At 38.8% G+C, this 23,170-nt stretch overlaps 1 protein-coding gene across 2 annotated transcripts in view; it reads right to left on the bottom strand.

The window, feature by feature from the left end:
• PCSK5 (proprotein convertase subtilisin/kexin type 5) overlaps positions 1-23,170 on the bottom strand; it is a 247,605-nt gene that overhangs the window by 48,229 nt on the left and 176,206 nt on the right. The window contains exons 16-21 of one of the 2 annotated variants that reach the window (XM_037374062.1): positions 22,626-22,819; positions 21,087-21,171; positions 18,316-18,413; positions 17,617-17,746; positions 16,454-16,569; positions 1,882-1,984 (exon numbers count right to left, since the gene is read on the bottom strand). In XM_037374062.1, the coding sequence (XP_037229959.1) occupies positions 1,882-1,984; positions 16,454-16,569; positions 17,617-17,746; positions 18,316-18,413; positions 21,087-21,171; positions 22,626-22,819 (726 nt within the window). Of the gene's footprint in view, positions 1-1,881; positions 1,985-14,524; positions 14,721-16,453; positions 16,570-17,616; positions 17,747-18,315; positions 18,414-21,086; positions 21,172-22,625; positions 22,820-23,170 lie in introns of those variants that run through there. The other variant, XM_037374061.1, reaches the window with a different exon arrangement.

The raw sequence follows: 23,170 nt of genomic DNA, 5'->3' as shown, positions 1-23,170 counted from the left end.
TATACGGCATGCAAATATTACTGTGTTCTGCTACATGTACTGGCTGTAATGATAGCAATCCTTACAAACAGCTCACACAGTAGTAAAGCACATTCTTCTTGCTTTTTATTATGTTGCCCCTAATGGAAGACACGAGCAGGCCAGATCTTCTCATTAACCTTTGTAGATCAAACAGTAAACAGATGGATAAACAATTTTGTGAAAATCAGTTTGGCTGGCCAAGAAACTACAATTCTATAATTTTTTAAGAAAAGAAGACAGCATTTTGAATTGTTGAACAAGAAGATGATCTGACTAATTGTTGTGGTTTAGCCCCAACCAGTAATTAAGTACCACACAACCACAACGAGGACACTGATTTTATTATGAAAGAAGGTGACATCTAGCGCTGAATTTTCACAAAGAACAGTGATTTGCTTAGTGTTTTTGTTTTCCCATTATTTTCAGTAATCAGCACACAGCCCCCACCCAAGTCTTTTCATCCTTTTCAAAGAGGAAAGGTGTTTTCCTGTAAGAAAGCAGCACTGCTGAATTTTAGTCTGTACTGTCTAATGGGCACTCATTACTGTCTTCAAGAAACGTGATCTGAAAGTCTCAAGAGTGACAAGGTTTAGGATTCTGTTTCAATTAAACAGGTCTATTTCAAGTACATAATGAACTATGTCCATTGGAAGGATTTACGCTTTAGCCTCTGCATGAAATTTTTCTTGATTGTTATTTCTTTTACTACTGACTGTCATAATATGACTGTTCGTAGCAGTTTCACAATGTGCAGAAGGAGCACAGAAAGCTTTTGGAAGCCTTAGATACCAAACTTGAAAACTGTTAGAGGATTTGTTATGAGATAGACAGCAGCACCCTTCCCAAAAAAACCAAAATCACAGAGACCTAATTACTGCAAGCACCTAGGTGGTTTTGCCTCATGGTATTGTTCTGTACCTTCTCTGTTTTACAAATATCTCTGTAAAGTTCATAAAACATGTTGCAAGGAAACACAGACAATCTAATCTAAATGCAACTGTGAACTGGAGAAATCCAGTCCATGGTCCAAAATTCTGCCCAGACTTCCTGTGCTAATGCCATTTCTGACATAACACACCTTAATTTAATGCTGTTTCCTCAGTTATGAATTTGTTTGGACCCTGTTGGTCCTGGTACATCTTTTACTGGCATAGTCTTATCATAGATATTTGCAGGGTAGATTGTAGGATTGCTTGGGGATATTTTTTTCCTATGTCTTCTAGGATCTGATTCTGATTTCATCCCAGCTGTCTACAATGCAATCCAGTGTGACAGAACCAGAGATACTGGCGCGAGAATAAAGCGGTTGGTAGGACATGAGGTTAAAACCAGTAGACTCCTGGATTAGGTGCGAGATGACCTAAACATAAGCCTCTGATCAGCGATATCCTGTGGAAAAGCTTCTTTCTCATTCTGCTCACTCTTCATGGCAGGTAAAACTTAAACTACCTCAGTGAGGGGATGATCTTTAGGTGCTATGAATATCTCCTGAATTAGCTGATTGTGCCAAACTCCATAGCTGTGTACAACTACAGATTCCCCAGACTCCTGTTAGATTTGTCACTGCTGTGATTCTAGGAATTATGATTTTGAAAGAACAACAATGGAAGAAAAAATATTTCACATATTAAAAGGAATTTTTCTGTATCTGTGGGAACCATCTGGCTAAACATCAACTGTCTGCATAGCCAGCTGTCTTATTCACAAAGCACTTGTTTTCTCACTTACCCTGGTTTTATTTGCCTTAATCATTGCTTGTGTCTTTAGTCAACTTTGCAGGCTAATGCTAAAGACCACATAGCTACTTCTCTAGATGATTATACGAGGTCTTCATGCTGCACTGTGCTAGGAGACAATTACCTTGTGAGTGGGCAGCTGATGCAGTTGTCTGGCTCAGGTCCAATGCACTTCTGACAGGATGCTTCACACAACTGACATTCTTGGGAATCATCAAGATATTCCCCTGGTAGAAAAAAAATTGTTCATTTCAGATCAACATCTCATGTTAAATAAAACCCCAAACCAAAACCAACACCATGCACCAAGCCAGCTTGGAAAATATAATAAATAAAAGGAATCAGATATGTTTTGAATTATTGAAATGATCATATTTCCCTGTGGTATCAGGAAAACAAGTACTGGCTGCCTTGGGGAACCACAATATTCAAAATTAGTATTTCCTAATCCTTATTTATTTATTTATTTATTTATTTATTTATTTACATATTTTTATTTTCCATGTGAATCTGACAGAATGATTCTTGTTTTTCAGGTTAATGCTATTTCTTTTGCATCATTTAAGTAATTGGACTCTTTAAGATTCACCATGGAGAGTTACATCTAAACAGTGATACCTAGGAGTATTTGTTACTTAACGTTCTTAGATGCAGCTGCTGATTGCAAGCTGCAGCATAAAAAGTGTGCTGTCATGGGTGCGGGTTACGTTATGTGAGAAGAACTTGAGCAAGCTTCCATTGGTTCCATATGTTGGTGCTTCCCAACTGCTATGACATTTTTTGTCCCACACCCAAGCCACTGCTGGAAGACACCAGATCTGAAAGACCTAGACTCTCACTTGGTGCCCAAGTGCCCATTTGGACTTGAAAAAAAGATTTTTGAATTATATAAATTGTTGCCTTAAAACTGAGATAAATACATAAACACTTCCAGGTCATGAACACACTAGTACTACTGTGGTGCTGAAGTGCAAAGTTTGCCTCTTTATTTACTGAATATTAATTAAAAATTTGGTATGAATTGGTAAGCTGTATGCTTCATAAGTCTCAGAGCAGAGATATTCATTTGGTAAGTAGCATGAATACTGTATCTGTGTGCAGCATCATGTGGGGACACTATATCAGTTTATTGTGTGGTTTTATAAAGCTCAAGATTGGGTCTTTTATGTCAGTTTGTTATAGGGAAAATTTATTCTAACTGAGTCTATATATTTGAGAGAATTGGCTGTTCCTTCATTCTTAAGTAATGGAAGAGGTTGGGCAGAGAGTCCTATATAATACATAAAACTTGCAGTTTCTATGGATACTTCAATATGGAGAAACTCTTTCCATTTGCATTGCTGCTTGGAAATCCCGATCTGGCAAATGCAGTGAGTTTTAGGAGTCAAAATGCAAATGTGGAATGACTTGGTTTTGGCTTTCAGTTGCACTGCATCGCTTACATTGAAGAGCAAAGGCACTACATAAGCAACTATCGCTACAAGTGTAAAATGATGTAGGAGAGAAACATTTTCTAAAGTACAAATTTCATTCTCTGTCTTTTGTGTTTTTTACTTCATATTAATGTGTATTAACAAATTTTGTAACAGTTGAAATCTGTGTTACGAGATATAAGCTAGGGTAGTACTTCTCATGCTTAAGGGGGTGGGAACAGCATAGTTAAAAAGGCATACCAACAGGAACATCCAGCTAACTGTGGACAAAAGCTGAGGTACCCAAATTGTAGGTAAAGATACAATTTTCATTTTGTAAAGGTTTGTGTGTCTCCTGAAGAAAGGAAAAAGGTAAACGACAAGCCAAAAGACAGTGACAGAGCCACATAAAACATGAAGACAGTGCTCCTCAGAGGCTCCTATGGGATCAGCGCTAACTTGGCAAGTTCAGAACTGGGAGCAAATGAACATCTCCTGATGAGATCAGAGAAACAGAAATCTGTGTATGCATACACATTCACACAGTTTTTATAGTTCTCATTATCCAAAGAGCATTTTCTATATATTTTTATGTGCATTTCTGTAGTCCCACACATGCCTATGTAGGCCAAACCTTGAATCATGTAAATCGACTGATTTTTGTTGAAGTGATGTAGGTTTTCTGAGCTGCAACACTGTATCTTGTATGATAGGTTACTTTATAAAGGACTAATGACCACAGTATTATAAATTATGTCTGCTTGACATAGAATTCAGCAGGATTCTGAATTTATCCAAGTACTATTGAGATTAAATATGGATGGACAAATAACTATCACAATAGAGAATATTTGTAATTCTCACTTTCTAGGAAAAATACCTCTGGCCTGCTGTCCAGTAGATCATCAGGCCATTGTCAGATTTGCTTAATGTAGGGCTCTTGAGTCCTTGTGATACATATTTGGAGAGTATAACAGAATCCCTTGTTCTCAAATGCTTTATGGGATTTGTAAATATAATTAGACAGACAGACAGACAGACAGACAGACAGACAGACAGACAGACACGCACGCACGCACGCACGCACGCACGCACGCACGCACGCACGCACACACACGCGCACGCGCACGCGCGCGCGCACACACACACACACACACACACACACGTTTGAACAATACACAGCCATGAAAAAATGCAGTATCTGGACAGTCTTCCTGTGGCAGGTCTGGTGTCTCAGTGGTTTATGCTACTGGCTCTAAACCACTGGGAAATCTCAGGGCAACATTAATAAATAATTGCTTCTGTGATGTTTTGTGATATGTATGTTACAAAAACTTTTTGTTTCTCCAGTCCTTCACTTTATTTGCCCACACTGCCTGTATGCTTATCTATCAGACCTGAGGTACTAATTCGTACACCTCAGCTATGCCCAATCAAATCCATCCCACATGGTAGAAGTGCTTAGTTTTAAAAGGTTTTTCTTATTTCTTTGTTATGCCTTTCATTGGAAGTGCTGTAATTAATTTCAGCTGTGCTGGAATAGTGCCAGGAAGACCAGTTCTCTGCTTACTTTATTCTTGTAGCTGAAGCGTTTTAAAGCATATTAGTATAAGAATGTGCACCAGAAAATACTTACACATTAGGCCCTCTGAATGGTAAGTCACATCTAGAACTGTAGATCTGCCACTGAATGCACAAAATATTTTTTAGTGGCTATTCGAAGAGTTAACACTGAAATGCAACTTTAAAGAAGACTTTTAAACTATTCCACAGGGCAGTTTAAATGTTTGCCAGAATTCCTTGTGGGTGATATATTTCTTGACAAATCTCACTAGATAAATACTAGTTAGCAAAGCCTCAACTCTCTCTCCCCCCCCCCCCCCCGCCCTTCTGTATTCTCTTCCCCACCCCCCCCACCCCCCATCCTTCTGCATTAAATTTTTTTTCTGTCCAACACACATAACGGGGAAATACTTTCAGCAATGTGTCTCAGCTATGCCTTATGCCTTAATTCAGGCAATGCTCATCAGTCACTTTGGATTATCCCACATTTAGCCTTCATTCTCAATTCTGTTACTTTTTCATCTTGTTTAAAAACATTTGTCATCTTGTTTAAAAAAAAGGGACTGAAGGTATTATAGGAATAAGGCTATATTAACAGATATAATGCCTCTTAATGGGAAGATTTTAACGTGTAATTTTTTTGTGTTCCCAGTTAGAAGTATTTAATTTCACTTCTGGGCCACAACAGGTTGCAGGCTGTGCCTTTAACTTCATACAAGAGCTCTGCACTTATGCTGAGTTCCTATCAGTTGATAGGATGCATTTTACAATGAGGTAAGAACTACTGTCTCCCATTGAGGAGGCAGAAAAGCTGTGTTGCAGTGAGATCCTCAAGTTAGGGTGTAATAGCAAACTAGAACCTGTCCCTTCTGCATCCCGGACTAGAGCACTATCATAGCTGCCAGGTCCTTGCTATGTTTTTACATAAGCAGTATTAAGTTTACAGACATTATCTTGTTACTATTTTTCTCCTGCTTTCCAAAAGTTGTGCCATTCATTGACAGCACATAGTGTTTCAGGAGACCAGGTGGATGTTTCCAATGAAAGAGGACCAGGTGAATAACCTTGTAAGTTATGCCTGGAAATATACAGTTCTCTGTGCTGGCTGTCATAAATAAATGTTTCTCTTGTAGCCCCACCATGAGACTTAGTCACTGCAAGTCATGTGTTACTTCCCCACTTTTCTTAATCAGAACATCACTTTATCTAATTAAAAAATGTTCATTCGTTATCTTCTATAGCATTGCCTCAGTGGCTTTTCCTTATAATCAATGGAAAAATGACCTTTTTTCCTCCCTTTTTCTTATTTACTTTCATGGGAACCTGGATATGGATTTTGTGCTTGGGCTTTTATATGTAATCTTGTGGGTTACAATGGTTTCACAGAGCAGATAAAGAAACATTGATCAGAATTGTTTTTCATCAGTCCGCAGTGAGACCCAAAGGGATTTGGTCTTAGGGAGCTCTCTGCTGTTTCCATGTTTGGCCTTGATACATTTTATTTTGGCTGGCCCACGGGATCAGCTACGTGAGTTTTGCTGAAGAAATATTTATCCATAAAGCTTAAGTCCATAAGGAACTTAGACTAACCTGCATACAACAATCCATTAAAATTCACCCTGAGGATCCCTCTTGAAGTTACCCCTCTGTTTAGCCGAAAGCCTTAATGTTTGATAGATTACAGCTCCCTGAAATAAATCTTGTCTTCATCTTGAAAACGTTAGGACACGGAAATTACAGCTTTTCATTTCCCCCCCAGATTTTGGAGAGTCATACAAAATTTGAGCCTAATTTCCTATTATTTGTCTAGCTTCAGCTTCCAGTCTCCTGCTAATTATTATTCTCATTCAGTCATTTTACACAATGACCAAATTTCTGTCTCCCTGTTTGAATGTACGGAAGGGACAAAGAAGACACCCTTCATGGGCAAAACTTCAGGGTGTTATGATTTGAGGTGAGGAGAGGGATTCAAGATTGCAAAATTTTTTTCTTCTTCTTTTCAAAAGTGCTGTAGAAAGTGATGAACCAGAGGGCTGAAATTAGGATGTTGGCTCCTAAGTCACCGAATCTTCCCCATGTGCCAAGGGACAAAGCAGAAGCTTGAAAAGGGCTGAACATCGCTTCCCTGAACAGTGGTGTGTGGAGCTGGGTGTGATACAATGATTTTAGAACGAAAGGCCCTTTTGTTGCAGGATTAGTGAGATTACACAGAGCCTCAGGTTAGCTTTAATCATGACAGGCAGGAGGGAGGCAACTGCCTTTATCAAGTACACTATTTTACACAGCCCTCTGTTCTTTCCCCTGCAGAATAAAAATATTTACATTAGCCAAAGCTGCCTTTTTTGCTGACACAAAGGGATTTTTTCCTCTCTTTATTCTGTGTGTTTCTTCCCTCATTTCTGTGTAGTATTTATACAATGTTTGTTAGAAACCCAATGAAGAGCCAGAACCCCGAGGTGTACTGAGCGGGCATAAACAGACTCCAGACAGACATTTTGTAGCATTTTAAAAATCAGCTTTAAACCTCCATTTGCACTGATAATGTGGATGCCTGGAAGTAAAAGCTGGCTGGGATCAAGGTTTCTCCCTTGTCTGTGTAAGCACAAAGGTCAGAGCCTGGCAAGGTCTTCTCCTGCTCACCTGGAGCCCAAAATGTGACAGCCCCATGAGAAAGTGGGAAGGGTAATGGAGCAAACCTAATCTGTATTGCTAACGCTTTGTTTTGTGCCCTTCTCACTTCTTGATGGAGGTGGAAATACCATGGCACTGTCAAAAGTTTAGGCTGACAATGCAAAAATATCTGTTTAGTATCTCTATTTCTGGAGCTTCCCAACTGGAAATTTCCCTGTCTGATCTTGTCAACCTTCCTAATTTTTGGGAAGCTCAGTAGCTGGCAATTTCCTACAGGGCAGTGGAATGGAGACACCTGAATCTCACTGAAAATTATCTCATTGTGTTTATAGTACTGTTTTGGAAATCCAGGTAGTTTCCTGTGAATATGCAAAATACAGGTGGAAAGTGACGGTATATTGAGTAAAGCTGGTGTTATTTGCACCTGCAGTACGTTACAGATAGGATCTTTCAATGCCGGAGGAAAACACGTCATACTCCAGAGGCAAACAAAGTAGCATGGCATCTTTCTCCTAAGTTGTGTAGTGAGGAGTATGTAATTTGTATACACAGAGCTTTCCCTGTCCACAGGATTTCTGCAGTCTGCCTTGGATAGACATAAATGGGAAGAGCTGTATGTCTCAGGGCAGTGTTGCAGTGTGTCATCTGTCTTAAAATGAGAGGTCACTGCACAGAGTGTTTGTACGGGAGGTCTCCAGCTTAAGCAGGATGTGAACACAGTTCTGCTGATGTGCTGATAACTGGGCAGATTTCAGCAGGCAAAGAGTTGCCCCAACAAGATATAACAACATAGATTCATACTGCTAATCAAATGCAATTTCTGTTTAATTTGTGGAGGTGAATATATATCACAGCCTGAAAGAAATCTGCCAGAAAGATACAAGTTTATCTCCTTGGAAGTAAAAAGCAGACCAAATTAAGTCTTTAAATGAGAGGTATAAAGGAGTACCTTTTATTCCCATCTGTAACTCTTCAGACAACTCAATATGCTTACACTGGTGATCTCTCCGTGCTTAAAATCTTCCCTGGTTGCTCATCTTCAATATAAGCACTTTAGGAATAGCCAAGGTAATTGCTGTTGATGATTACCCTGGAAAGCACAGTCCAGGATGTTCCCTTTAATGATCACACGCTCCATGCTGAGGGTGCAGAAATGGATAAATGATACAGCCCTTCTAACTGAGAGCTGGAGAGAGGCTTTGTGACACTGGCTGTGGGAACTCTTTGAACCCTTTCAGACTTGGGATTGAAAACATTCAGGGAGGCAGCACTAAAGGCAGATCCAGCAAGAGCAGCATTAACATAACTTCAGTTCAGTATGGCCCTTCGAGTAAAAAAGGGTCTGTTTTGTTTGGGAATTGATATTTGAGTTATTTCTGTCTTTTGATCCAGTGGTCTTGCAGAGAATGGCACATTAGCATGGTGACAAGCACCATGGCTAACAGCAATGTTATCCTACGGGGACTGGCAACCAGGTGCTAGACTTTCCTTACAACCCCCATCTCAAAGAACATCTGCAGGCATCAGGAGGTCGGCAGTGGGCAGGCCAAGGACAATTGTAAATGGAAAAGGTATGTAGTATTATCCAAATTGTAACTAAATCACACTAGTCATACTCTGGTGAACATTCAGTGCTATTACTGAGTTTGAATGATACAGCCATTAATTCTCCTTGGGTAAATAAATATTCACTGCCTGTCAACGTTCCAGCTTCTCCACCCGAGGCTGGTTGGAAAAATAGGTACTTAATCAGCTCATTCCATAACTCCATAAAGCACAGATGTCTGCAGTGTTTTGTGACGGGACAGTACTTTTTACTTTGAAAAGTGATGCTGTTTTCCCAGAAGGTCTTCAACAAATCCACCCCCAAAACACTGAGAAACACTGATAAATAAATGGTTGTACAACGGGCATTCTTCCAAGCTGTGCCTTGCCCATCTTTGGCAGCAAATGCATAAGCTGCTCATAAAAAAAAAGAGATGTAACAAAAAACAGCCTTTGGTGTGGCACTGAGAGATTGCATTTGTTGCTTACTGGAATTATTTTTGTAAATGCTTAGAGACTTCTCATTGTAATATGCTTTCCCTTGACTACCTTTCCAATGCTAGAAGAGAAAATTGGCTCAGTTTTTATGCAATAAACTTTGCTTTCTAATGCAGAAAGTCCTTCCAGGATAATTTCAATCACAGTGTGGCAATTAAAATATAATTCTGTGGTGGTGTCTGCTACCCTTGCACAGCAGGTGAACATTACTGCAGTCTCTTTGGCTTTATCCTGAGGACCTCAGAACCGTTTCCCTAGTGAGACCAAATGTTACTGTGCCCTGAGACTTCACAGAAATGTCTCAGGACTTCAACAGATCTGAATCCCCTTTGCTCATTAGTGTGGAACCAGTGGTGGAAAGGCAGATGTGGGTTGCACCTTCACTGGATGGATGCAATCCTAAGGCTCAGAGCCTTAGTTTGTTCTCAAGGACACTGTGTGGCTATCCACAGTTCTTCAGTCCTTGCTAATGAGCAGGATTGAGGCCCCAACACACACTCATGACAGGTGGCAGTAAATAATCAGATAATCAATTCCGTCAAAAATTGAAAACTCCCAAGATAGTTTAAGTAAGGCATGTAAATAAAAATTATGCCAAACAGAATTAATTTCCCCCCTGCTAAACAAAGTGTTCATCAAAAATACATTTTTCTTCATTTTTCTTTATATTGAAACTGCATATTCTGAACAAGCTCATGCAAGTTGGTGGCGGTGTCTGTTTCTTTTTGATGAAAACTTGACTAAAATTTTTCTTTGTATGCTGTAAAACTTTTTTTAATGCTTGCTTAAAATATTGTGCACAAACATCTAATGGCAGAACTTTTCTTGATTCATTATGTACCAATGACATGACAATGGCATATCCAATATAAATATAAGGCATGGTAATGGATCACAGACAAGTTATTGTTCCGCGAGTTGCACTGCAAATTGAAAGCTTTGACTCATACAGGCAGTCACTTAAATGTCTTTACAGGAACCTTGAATTTATAACAAGCCTTTCTTACAGTCATTCAGTTTATTAAATAATTTCATTGAAAAGTAGCAGATAGTTACCTAAAGTGGCCACTCATATAAATAATGCTCACTCTGGTTGTGATGTGGCTATTAAGAGGATTAACTTGGTTATCACCAAGTTGCAAGTTGTGTTTAGTGATGGGTGAAATTGCTGTAGTCAGCTCTAGTATCTCGGTATATAGGTTTACTCATCTTCAGGGCTCATGGTGTCATACCTCTTTTCATTACCTGACAATGTGGAACAAACAGCACCCCTGCTAATACACAATATATTCAGTAGTAGGGGTTGCTCAGAATTTCACAGGATATTGGAAGGCTGCAGTTCCAGTAGAGATTGGGGTAGTCTGTAAGGTCTCATATGGAAATAATTATTAGAAAACAGTGTCCTGCACAGAGGGGGAGTTTGCAAAGCCTCCCCAGAAAGAGGTGGGATGTGCCGGTAGAGAACAGTGTGAGGGTAGGCAGGGTCTGAGCTGCAGTCTGAGCCAAAAGCCACAGAGCTACTGGTCAGAAGCATAAGGTTTCTACTGACATATCCCAGCAGGTGTCTGATTTGCTGACCCAATACTGGTGGCTGAGGTTGTTGCTTTTTGACTTGTGATATAAATAAGGCAGATGTCAATGAACAGATCTGGACTGATGCCATACACAGTCCTTTCAGACATCGAGAAAAATAGAATTTTGTTCATGCTTAGCAGCTTCTGAGCCTCCTAAAATGTTCTATCCCTGTTCTTCATGCCAACAACACAGTGTCAAATACTGAACACTCCCCAATACTCACCACTGAATCAGAGAGATCAATCACCTAAGAAATCTCTGCATCTGGGAACAAACTAGCTTCCTTCAATTGCAATCCTGTTGCTGCAGCGATCCTCTCGTACAATGACTAACTATAGTGCTGCTTACAAATTCTGCTTGCATCTGGCCACTGCCATTAAGGCATCAAAAATAAAAATGATCGAAGAGTTTGAGATGACAACAGAAAGTACTGTTTTCAGCCTAAAACTCAGTTCTATGTTTTCTTGTCTGTGAGGGTTCACAGCTCAACATTTACAGATATGCCCTCTACAGCAGATTTCTTTGGCCAGAGCTATAGCAAGTTTATTATTTATCTTTTTATGTTTCGTACCCAAAGATGAAATCTTGACAATAAAAGACACCACGATTGATTGAATTTCTCATGCTAGTTGGAAGGTGAAGGTGGGGTGGGAGCTGAAAGAAGCAGCTCTTCATAAAGTACTGGTGTAAGGTTTAGGCCAACCTTTTTTCCAGGTGTGCTCTGACCAAACTACTGCTAAGAATGTGCCATCCCACATAGGCTTGCTCCCAGGACTGACAGGGAAACTGTGATAATGACAACCTAAACCAAGTTGGTGACAATGAAATGTTTAAGGCTGAAATTTTTTTTTTTCCAGGGAATTCTTTACATGGCCTCAGTGAACATGCTTAAAATGTCATCTGAATATATGACTTCTTGGATAAGCTGCCACTTTGGTTTCCACTCAGGTTGTACAACTAAGTGGGAAATGACAGAGCATCAGCTAATGCTGATGGAGGGTCTCACCCTGCAGGAGTCACAGATGAGTCCACATGAAGCCCTTTCGAAGTACTGGCACGGACAGCTAGCCTGCCATTCTCGAGCGGCAGTCTGGTGCTGTGTTCTGAGGTGTACTCGTTGTGATCATTGGTATGTGAACAGACACCGATATCTCCATGTGCACATGGCCACGTATGATTGCAAAGATGAAACCTTCCTCCTAAACTGTCTGAGCCAATAGGTAGTTATGCATGTCACTTTTTAGTCCTAAGGATGCAAGCGATTAGGCTCATCACAAACTCTTACAGATCAGAGTAAGCCAGCATTGTTACCTACTAGGGTTCAGTCGTGGCTGTACTGCTGCTACACAAAAGATGTCCTCCACAGACACCAGATATTTCTGCAATCATAAATTCCATCACTTCAAACAAAAAAATTCTGCAATAAAATTAAACACCCTTACCCTCCCAATTTGTTACAATGACTTGCGTGCGGTATCTAAGTGCTCCGGTATATACCATAAAGCTACCTGTGCCCTTCAACAAAGATATTTTACATACAGATTATCAACATGTTTTTCCAGACCAAAAGAACAGGAATTTAGGTTAATTTAATAGAAAAAATAAAATATGGAATAACATTGATTTTGGCCAATATCAATTACAACAGAACTACCCTATTTTACAAATAACAACTGAACCTTTTACACATGTACAGTATTTTTTTCAGTAAAAATGAATTTGGATATAACAATGTGTCAGTTTTTTAAAGAAAACAAAGTTATTAATTTCTTCTCTATAATAGTGTTAGAGACATTTGTAAGTATCCAAACAAATTCTTTACAATCCATTACATAATTAAATCTCACTTATGAATATATATATTTATATATAATATATATAATATTAACTTAAACTTTGAAAGCATTATGTTCTAGTTAAACATGTTATACTGAGAAATGAGGCAGTAACAGACTAGTAGTTAAACTAGCACAAATTTAATTCTTTTAAATTTGAATGTTTATCAGGAAATTTGTGGTGGGCACAAAAGGAGCTTGACTGGCCCCCTGGTCATACTGAACCAGGTTGTAATGGTTTATCCACTCTCTGCTAAAGGTGGCACATTACCTTTATAGGTTTGTACCCATTCGTTCGTAAAACTCCCACAATCATTTCTGATCAACTTCATTTTCTAACATTCACATGCTTGAACACCTGCATTCATTTTCTGTTTATCCTGGAAAGATAACTGAGAAAGACACTTTGCACATTTTAAGTATTATCCCCTTAAGACAGTATCTTTAAAGTTCAATTTTCTGTTTTCTGCTTAATGACTCTCTTTTGAACAGTATGCTAAGTGCAGCTGATAAAGATATATTAAACAGAAATTTGCGCTGGCAGCCGTAAGCCTGGGTAAAGAGAGAATGGCAGAGGCCACTTCGCTCACCACCCAGTGTGGTTTTACAGTGAGGTAACTCCATTGGCCTCAGCAGGACTACTCCTGCTGAAATTTCTGTTGTGAGCAGTTAAAATAAAATTCAGGCCCATCATGACATGTTTGTTACACCAAGAGAACCATTGATTTATTGCCCTAAGTGTGATTATTCCTAGACATATATTTGGCACAATTATAAATCCAGTCCTGTAAACACATTCTGTCGCATATATTCACACTGGCATTTACAGATGGGCACTATGAAATAGCTCCACATATCTGTATGATAATATCCCCTTTTTGTGAACATTACAAGACAACAATAATTTATGAATACTTCTTACATGTTAGCAATGTTTTCTGACTTCTGAGCATATACATTACTCTCACTTATGCAAACCAAGAGAAGTAGTATCTTTTGAATTTGTTCACTATAGGAACAATGTTTTTTTTTTAATTTTATTTGAAATAGCTTTGACAATTTAAAAAAATAAAATAAAAATCCTAGCATATCTGTTAATAAGCTAGCTGTCTAAAAATGAAATCTATATGACCAAAACCACATTTTGGGCAAACATATATACATACTGCATGTGATACAAAAAACAGCACACAGCAGAGGAAGTAAGAAAGAAATGTGTGCAGAAATGTTCACTGTTCTTTTTTTAAATATTGTTACAAAAGGGGCAGAACTTAGTCCTGCAGCTAACGATGTTTCTGATCCCCTCAGGAACTCAAGTTTCCCCTGTCAATACACACAGCACAAAAAAGACTAATGCAAACATTTTTGTATTGTTTAGTTTTAATCCATGTAAACTTGTGTTGTATTCTTGAAACACCCTTTAAACATCTTGAAGGGGAAAGAAGCAGGAAAAACAGGGAAGAAAAAGGACCTTCAAAAAACAGGAATAATCCTAAAGTTGACAGGAAATCAAATCATGAGTTAAACGTTAATTTTGGCATCAACTGCTTTGGTCACACAATACTGACTCTGTGATCCTGGATGCTCAGCTCTAGACACCCAGTTATGAAAGGTAGGCGTGTTGTAGTTTTTCCTTTTAAGTTCCAACAAACAGTTCACCATCTCCCCAGACAAAGAGGGGGGAGAGAAAGACAGGTGGCTTTCTTTTTTTTTTCCTTTTTTCCTTTTTCAATAATACGGATTAATCTATAAGTCTACAGGAGCAGGAGGACACTGGGAGGTGTCAGTTCACCCCTTGTGCGTACATGTTCTGCAACACAATTGCTGAAGCACTTTCCGCTGGCAGAGATTGTTCTTTTTCACCAGCATACAGAATCCTCCCTCGGCCCAGGACTCTTCCGTGGCTTCCGGAGGGCAGCAGCAAGAGAAGGAGGGGAGGTTGAAGGTTTGGAGAGCATGGCGTGTGCAGTGGAGGAAGGTTTAATTGGTCAGACAGGCAGATTTGGTTGAAGAGACCATTCAGGAGCAGGTAGCAAGTAGGAAATTTGGTCCATCAAAAGGAATTTCAGTCAACAGCATTTTTATTTTTTTTTTTCAGGAAGAGATATTGTGTGGTCCGACAGGGAATGATTGGTATCCATTTGTGAAAAGGAAAAAATATTTGAGAGAGAATAATTAGAAAACAGTGATATTTACAGCAAAGGAATTTGTTCTCAGTTTTTATGAATCAAAAGAATAAAACAGTCAAACCACAGGAAAAGAATAAAACATTCTCAACAGAAATGCAAATCCTATAGAGGGAGTTAGATTAGTAACCAGTGCTTGACTGTCAGGTAGTGAAATGAGACCCTCTGTGTTTTGTAAATTAACAGAACTGTTCTGCCCCACTCCCCGCCTCCCCCCAACTTCTGGACTTCCCTTGGCTACCCTAGACTGCTGAGAACACGTGCTGTGTGGTGGGATCCAGTACAGTGTGTTGCAATTGCCGCAAGGCCCACACACTGATGTGTTGCCCTTTCATGGCAGCAGCACTTGGAAGAATGGGGGAGACAGTACTGAGGTGATGTGTCCCCAGTCCTGGGCAACTACATCTGTACCTGGCTGTTGCATGACGCAACAACACGCAAGTTGCATGTGTGCAAATGAAGACAGATTTAGCCAGACAATATTAAAGACCAAACTGCATCTCAAATGTCTGCATTGCAGAATTCAACTGCAATACCATACTGAAACTGTGGTTACTCAAAATTCTTAGCTTTACACTTCCTCTTCATCTGCCCATCTGTATCTGACCTTCTCTGGACTTGCTCTGGATTACAATGATCCTTCCAATGGCCTGATATGAAAAGGTCTCATGACTGGTTTACCAGTACCTGTAATATAACTTTACGATGGACAGGATACTTTTCAACGTTTGAAGGCTTAAATTGCAACAGGAGCTGTAAAAGTCCACAGAAACAAGACTCAACATGGCTTAACAGTGGCCTTTGTTCTGGTATGATTTTCCCCTTGGACTGCGCTTTTAGGCTGTATCTACCTGTAATTCACATACCAACATTTTCAGGGAAGCACGATGTTACCTAAGTGTCTCTGTAATTGTGACATTTGAAAGGAATGAATATTAGTGAATAATTAGGCCAATCACATGCTATCTCAGTTGCCACAGAGAACTCAGAGGAAGTTCAAATCACCACAGACTGGGTGCTCTATTTCAGAATTCTTCTGTTCTCATTACCATTTCATATAACTCAAGCAATACTATAGGCACTTAAACCCCTTTTTACTTACCAGCATTTTCACAGTTTAAAGTGCTGAAATAGATAAATGTGATTCTATTGATAGTACACTAGGATCTTCATACAAAAATCTTTTGAAAGCAATGGTTTTGAAAAACAGATAAGGAAGGAAAAGTAGGTTGTGGGCAGGGGGAAGCTACTTTAGGAAAATTCAGGTGAAGTGGATGTGACTAATCTTATTAATACACGCAAATGTAGTTTTCTTTTTTTCACAAACCTGAAGAAATTAAGATGTAGACCTCAAACCAAGACTGTGGCAAAAGAAAAGAAACAGACCAACCCAATGCATGTAAAAGAAGCTGGCAGTGGTAAAATGGATCTTTTCAGAGAATTGCACTCACCATCCTTGCAGACTGTTCCCACTACACAGACACCAGTGTCCAGGTTATAGCCACTTGGGCAGCTCGTACAGTTTCTGTCTCCTTGACCACTGCAATCCAAACAGCTGGCATCACATCTGAAAGACAATGGCAGGAGTCAGCCTGGTGGCCTCACCAAATACAAGAGTTCCTAGGAGACCTCTGCTGTAGTGCAAAGGGCTTGTTTGCTGTTTCTAGATGTATCAGCTGCTCTAATAATAATAATAATAATACTAATACCAAAAATTAATTAGCTAGCCCTGCAACCTAGTTCTGCTTCTTTCATCTAACCACTTTCTATTCACACTTTTTTACTAAATAGCTCCATTATTTTAGTATTTTGGAACTATGAAGAAATAATTAACAAAAGTATTAAGCTGATTGTGCATACATGTGCCAGCAAAGCATGAGCTAAAGGCACAGGATGGAAAAGATGGACCTGCTGCCCAGTCCTTTCATCACTCTTCTGGTTCCATCATATTTTCATTGTGTATTGACTACTTTTTTGTGTGGAAAGCTGTTACACATAGTGATTCCCTCCCTGCCCTGAACTCAAAATGAGTCAATAGTGGATTCCAAAGGGCAACAAATGGTATTTGTTTAACTAAGAATGGAATAGAAAAAATTGTCCTTTCCTTGCACAGAACAGCACAGCTTTGTTCAAGATCTGTCCATCCATTTGTACATTGAGCCAGGTGATCTGTTCTGGACAGCAGGCTGGTACTGTACTTGTGCCATGTTTGTGACTGCAGCTGAAGAACTGAAAAGGTCCTTATGAATATTAATTAACCCACAATAAAAAAAATAGTTTTATTATTTTCGTTTGTTACTAAGAAATGCAGATCCTCTGTCAGATTTTTAAGTTTTACATCTCTATGCATATCAGTTCAGATTCTCGCTACAGGCTTTTTTGAAGTGAAGGACACACATATAGGTACAAGGAAAAAACACTTTTAGAAGACTTGCATGAATATAACTAGGATTAAAATACCCCCCCACTTTTCCTTCGTTTGCTTAGCATGCAATACGTTTTTGCTGTTTTTTGAAGTCACCAGTCTTTCATGTTCTAAGCATGATCTTTTTCAACACAGTAATAGCTAATATACTGCCAAATATCAGACACACATATTAGCTGCTAATCATACCTTTTGCAGCTTTTGTATCCACTTTCAGCAGAGTGATCAAGGTAATAGCCACTACTGCAGGACTGCACACATCTTCCATCTTCCATGAAATAACCCTGTGTGCAGTTTATACAGGCATCTACTCCAGCACCTTAAACCAGAGAGAAAATATACTGTATTAATGGCTAGTTCCTCTTGTTGCCTAACTGACACCATCTCTAACTGCAGCAAAATCTTATCATTTTAGAGACTATGTTTTACCTGCCTTACTTTCTTTCAAACGGTAATATCAAGCAATAAAGGTACATGTTTGGAGTGAACAACATTACATAATTTCAGTATATATTCTTCTGAAAGAAATGACTGTTGGTAGTTCAAAGCTTACACAAAATCTATCAGTCATTATTCCATCCCAGAAAGAAAATGGAGGGCATTACTGGAAATCAGAACGAGCTCTACTAAAAGAAAGTACCACCCCACCCCCCCTCAAAAAAAAAAAGAAAAAAAAAAAAAGAAAAAATGACTGTATGCCCCCTCTCAGTTAGAAAACTTAGATTTTCATGTCAGCTGAGAAAAGTCTGCTGTATTTAAAATATATTAAAGAACTATCAAAAGAGTTAAGTTTTTACATGCTATACTGTATCTGTGATATAGCAGACTAAAATCATCAGAAAAAACACAGAGGAAAGGAAATGGTGGAGTTAAATGTCAGTTCAGTACCTGCACATGTCGCACAGGAGCGGTGACATGGTTCACATTCTCTACCATTATGATACTTTCCTTCTTCACAGCGGATAGCACATTTAGTGCCATGCAAGCTATGTAAAAAGAAAAAAAGCACAGTGTCTGGGCAGGTAACAGCAACAGAGGACAACAAGCTCATGCACAAAGCAGTTTTGTCTCTTTTAATGAAAGAACAACCCATATATTAGGATTCACCAGCTTCCTTCATTGGTCATATTTTATAAATTTAGAGACAGCAATCACTTCAAGTGGGAATGAAATGCAGTTTTGTCCACAGTGAAATACAGAAACTGTTTACAAACTCATTGTAAACACTACCAAGGAGTAGGGACAGAAAAAAAATGAACAATGCCAAAGAGTACTAAAAATTCTGGCATGTGAAATGCAATTACCCATGAGGAGTTTGGCACAGTGTCAGCATTACTGTAGTAAAAAAAATGCTAATGGACTTGTTAACAAGATCTCGTGCTTCTCATTAAAGATCAGCAACATCTCCCGATACTATGCTACAGCACAGGTTAAGAATAGATTCACAGTGAAGGAAATCACCACCTCTTTCTGAAATAGAAGTTTTCCTTGAAACCTCCTAACTGAGCACCAGTTCTGAGTGGCTTGGGAGATTTGTCAAGATTACAGCCAGAGCGATTCTGCCTGCAGGCCCTTTTGAGCGAAAGCACAAAAGAGTAACAGAGGAAAAAGAAATAGCATAAAGCCTAACATTTCTATGCTTCCCTCTAAGTATCTGTTTATGCTTTCATATTATCAAGTGCCTACATAATTTTTTTTTGTTTGGTTTAGTTGCTTGGTTTTTGTTTTGTTTTGTTTGGGTGTTTTTTATTGTGTGGTTTTTTTTCTGGTTTTGGTTTTTTTTTAAAGCTAGGACTTCTCTGTCATGTGGAATTTAGCTTTCATCCAGTTTAACACTTTCTCTACAAACGCTCTTCAGCTCTGGGGATTACCACACTGAGTGAGTGCTAATCCTGTTTTACAGACTGGATCCAGCGAAAGTGTGTGTGCTCAGCACCACTGGAAATCTTCAAGAGCGTATGTGGTCCCAGTTTAGAAAAAAATTAAATTAACAATGCAACAAACCTAACAATCCCTACTTTCTTATTATTTTTCATCAGTCACATACCTCAAACTGCTTTACAAGGCAGGTAGCATTATCATGTTTTTACAGATGGAAAAAACTAATAATTTGCACAGGTTTATTTAATGGGCCAGTAACAGGATCAGAACAGGAATCCAGGTCTCCCAAGTCCCACCCAGGGCCCAGGAATATGAAATGCATGTCCTGCAGTGCTCCATTTGTCTGGCACACCCACACAGACTGTGTTTTTTTCAAACTATTACCAAAAATTAATCTCAGTATTACCCAAGAAAAAATGAAGTTTGGGTTCTTTTTATTTTTTTAGATTCAAATTTCTCCTTCTCTTCTCACACTGAATGGACTTATCTGTTTCTTCAGTAGTGCTACAAGCTGCTGTTTGTGTTAATGGACAGGGCAATTCAGTTCCTGAGAAATAAAGAAAATCTCAGCATAACTTCTCTATAGCAACTGTGACCTATAAGGTCCCAAATCCATGTAATCTTTGGTCTCTTGACATATTTGCCTTCTAAATATACTTCTAAAATGCCAATTTACTAAATCCATTTTGCAGATACACAGAAGGTCATGTTAAGTCTGTTAAAATTATCCAAAAATCTCAACATGGACTGCAATTTAATAATTTTTTTAAAAGGGAAGCAGATACTTGTATTTCACAGAGAGTGTGAATAGACCAATGCTCTTATCCAATCCCATGCTTTCCTTCCAATGAGATCACACTTCCTTTTTAAAAGGTTGCGTTTAAAAAAATAGCAATATTCGCAGCAAAAATTGTGCAAACACTTGGGAAATCTAGTTGCAACATAAATACGCAGAAAGAATTCCTTTGTAAAATGTAAAGGATTCCAGCTATTGATGTCCTAGAAGCAAACAACATTCAGCCGTTACTAAGAGATGAAAATCCACTTTGATAGAAGGCAAAACCTGAGTGTTAAAAACATTCACAGAACACTTGTATTCTGCAAGAAGAAACCCTACAGACACTGAATACTGAGTTGATATTTTTTGTGGCATAAAGCCAGCATACATTCTGTCATGAATTTTATAAGATTTTTGACCTCTGCTGCTTGGATCAAAAGGTCATTCATTCATAAAGGATCTTGAAATGTGTACTGCTGCTTTGTACATCTTAGCTATCAGTTTAAGAATGATTAAGTCCCACTATGAAGAAAAAATATCCACTGCTGTTTAAAATATGTGCACACTATATTGTAATAGAATTGAGCTTTAGGTGCTTGAGATATGTGAGTGAACAGATACGTGAAGAAATACAATAAAGATAAGAAAATTTTTTCTAACTATCACAGGAATGAATCAGAAAGATTAATATGATTCATCAACTCTACCTCTAAATAATCCTTGACTGCCACAATATAGGTCAAAAAATGTCAAGAAGCCAGCTTTCCGTACGACTGTGGCTTTTATTTTACCTGAAATGAAAGGCCACCTGAAAATCCAGTTAGCCAAACTGGCATATAGCAGCACAAGAAAATACTATACTACACACTAAGCAGGAAATGGAACATGTGAAATGGGGGCCGCTCAAGGTTAAATAGCTGTCTGATGTTCTTCGTTGTGTATCCACAGCCATGTAAGCCTCTTCAGGTATGGTATTTAGCAACATCCATAATTTCCTTACCTTAGGCCATGTTTGCATTCTGTGCAGATTTGGAATTCAACACATGTCTTACAGTTTTCACTACATTTTCGGCAAATAATCTTATCTACAAAGGAAAAGAAGAAAACAGCCCAGAAAATCTTGGTCAGTTAACTTTAACAAAACTGTATGGATATATTATTGCAGGACTTTGCTTTCTAGCTTGACATCAGGAAAGGAAGCAGCAAGCTAGACTGAAACAGCTAAATTCTGCTGATTATTAGCTTTTTCCATCAAACATCAAGTAGTTTGATCTGTTTCTAAACATCTGAAGTTATAGTTGTACCCTGAGAAAAGTATTCTTTGAGGTTATTAAAAATCTTCATAAAAATTTTAAATCTGTATTAACTGTTCATAATATGGATTTAAATAATCTTTTCATATAGCAGTGATATGCAGTAATGGTTGCCATGTGTTCCAGAGACTGTCCTGCAATTTACCTGTAACACTTTCTAGGCAAGCAGCCTGTCACGTCTTCCTGATGTAGTGCTTAAAGACACACCCACATGGACAGGTCTAATCTTAACAAAGTCAAGACATAAATTACTTAACACCTGTCTTTTCATCTCAAGAGCTCCCTACTTTAAGAGATGTCTCTCTCTCTCTCTCTCCTCAGACCTGCTGTCTTTTGAGATGCATTGTCATGTACCTTTCTGGAAAGAAAAACCCGATGCTCCCATTTAATCCTAGATTTTAATCTATCCATATTAACTGGGTAGAAAGAAATTCCCTTTACTGTAGTTCTCACAAAGAGAAAAATAGAATTAAAGTAGCACCTGTTTTTACTAATTCTCAAAAATGAACACAGAGCTTCATGATGCAGAAAGCAAAAGGTCAGGTACCTCAATGAACAAAGCTCCTGAGCACATATTTATTTTCTAAGTCTAAAGATGACTGAAGTCACTGCAGTTTGAATACTTATCCCAGCCAAAGCTGGAAATTAAACATGGCCAGTCTACTTGGGAATCACAGAAGGAAACTGAAGGCAGATGTCTCACATGGCAGAGAATTTCTGCTCTTGGGTCATCACATCTCTGCAGGTACTTAGGCCTGTCAGAAACATTTATTGCAACCATGTTTTACACCTGAGCCTATTTTTATTAGAGCTCCAGTTCAGTGGCCATGGTTGATTCCTCAGTTCTCTCTTCTATCTGGTGCCATATCATTTGAATTTGGGGGAATGGGGAATGCCTTGTTTTCAGAATATGGGTGCTCTCTGTCCCTTGCTGGAGTAGGGGTAACCTGCTCTGTCCTGCAGCTGACTTGCTCTTGAACTGCCCTCATTCTGCTACTCTTACTCCCAGCCACAGACAGAAAAGACACCCTGCCACCAAACATGGTTTTTAAAATAAAGGAAGATTTTTGAGGAGATTCTAGATCACACTTGGCAACAACTTAATAAGAGGAATAGGATAAGAGATAGGTGCATCAGCATTAACTTTTCCTGCTTGCAAGCATTTCAGCAACCTCCCCAGATCAAACTCTGTAGCCCACAATAAAGAAACAACAAGAAATACTAACTCTTATCCAGGTAAAACCCATCAGGGCAGTTGGTAATACAGCTATTGGTTACTTCATTCAGGTAGTAGCCAGATTTACAGGTCATGCACTGGTCACTATGGCCTCCAACACAGGTTTCACAATTGGGTGAGCATTTTTTACAGCGTTTCTTGTCTGCATTGTAGTGACCAGGTGGGCAGGTCGAAACACAGATCCTGCAGACAGCAGGGAAAAGAAGGCAGAGTCGTTAATGAAATAACCTGCCACCACATTCCTGGATCATGACTGCAAAGCAGAAGTATTTTTCAGCGTTGCTGCTTTTCTAATGATCATGTGTTTACTAAGATGTAACCCTCCAAAGCATTGCATCAAGCTGCCTCTTTTCTTCCATTTATTTCCCTACAGCAAATGCTATGTCACTGGTAAATGCCTTGTCAGGCAGTCATACAGTATCATTTTTGACCATCTACATTTCTTCCTATCATGTTCAAACTCAATCACAGAAGCTGTAGTAGCTATCACAGTTACATACATATATCTATTTATATCTGTATCTGTCTATATCT

This window comes from Falco rusticolus, chromosome Z, assembly GCF_015220075.1.
Source record: "Falco rusticolus isolate bFalRus1 chromosome Z, bFalRus1.pri, whole genome shotgun sequence".
NCBI classification, from domain to species: domain Eukaryota; kingdom Metazoa; phylum Chordata; class Aves; order Falconiformes; family Falconidae; genus Falco; species Falco rusticolus.
This window is presented reverse-complemented; position numbering and strand designations above follow the sequence as displayed.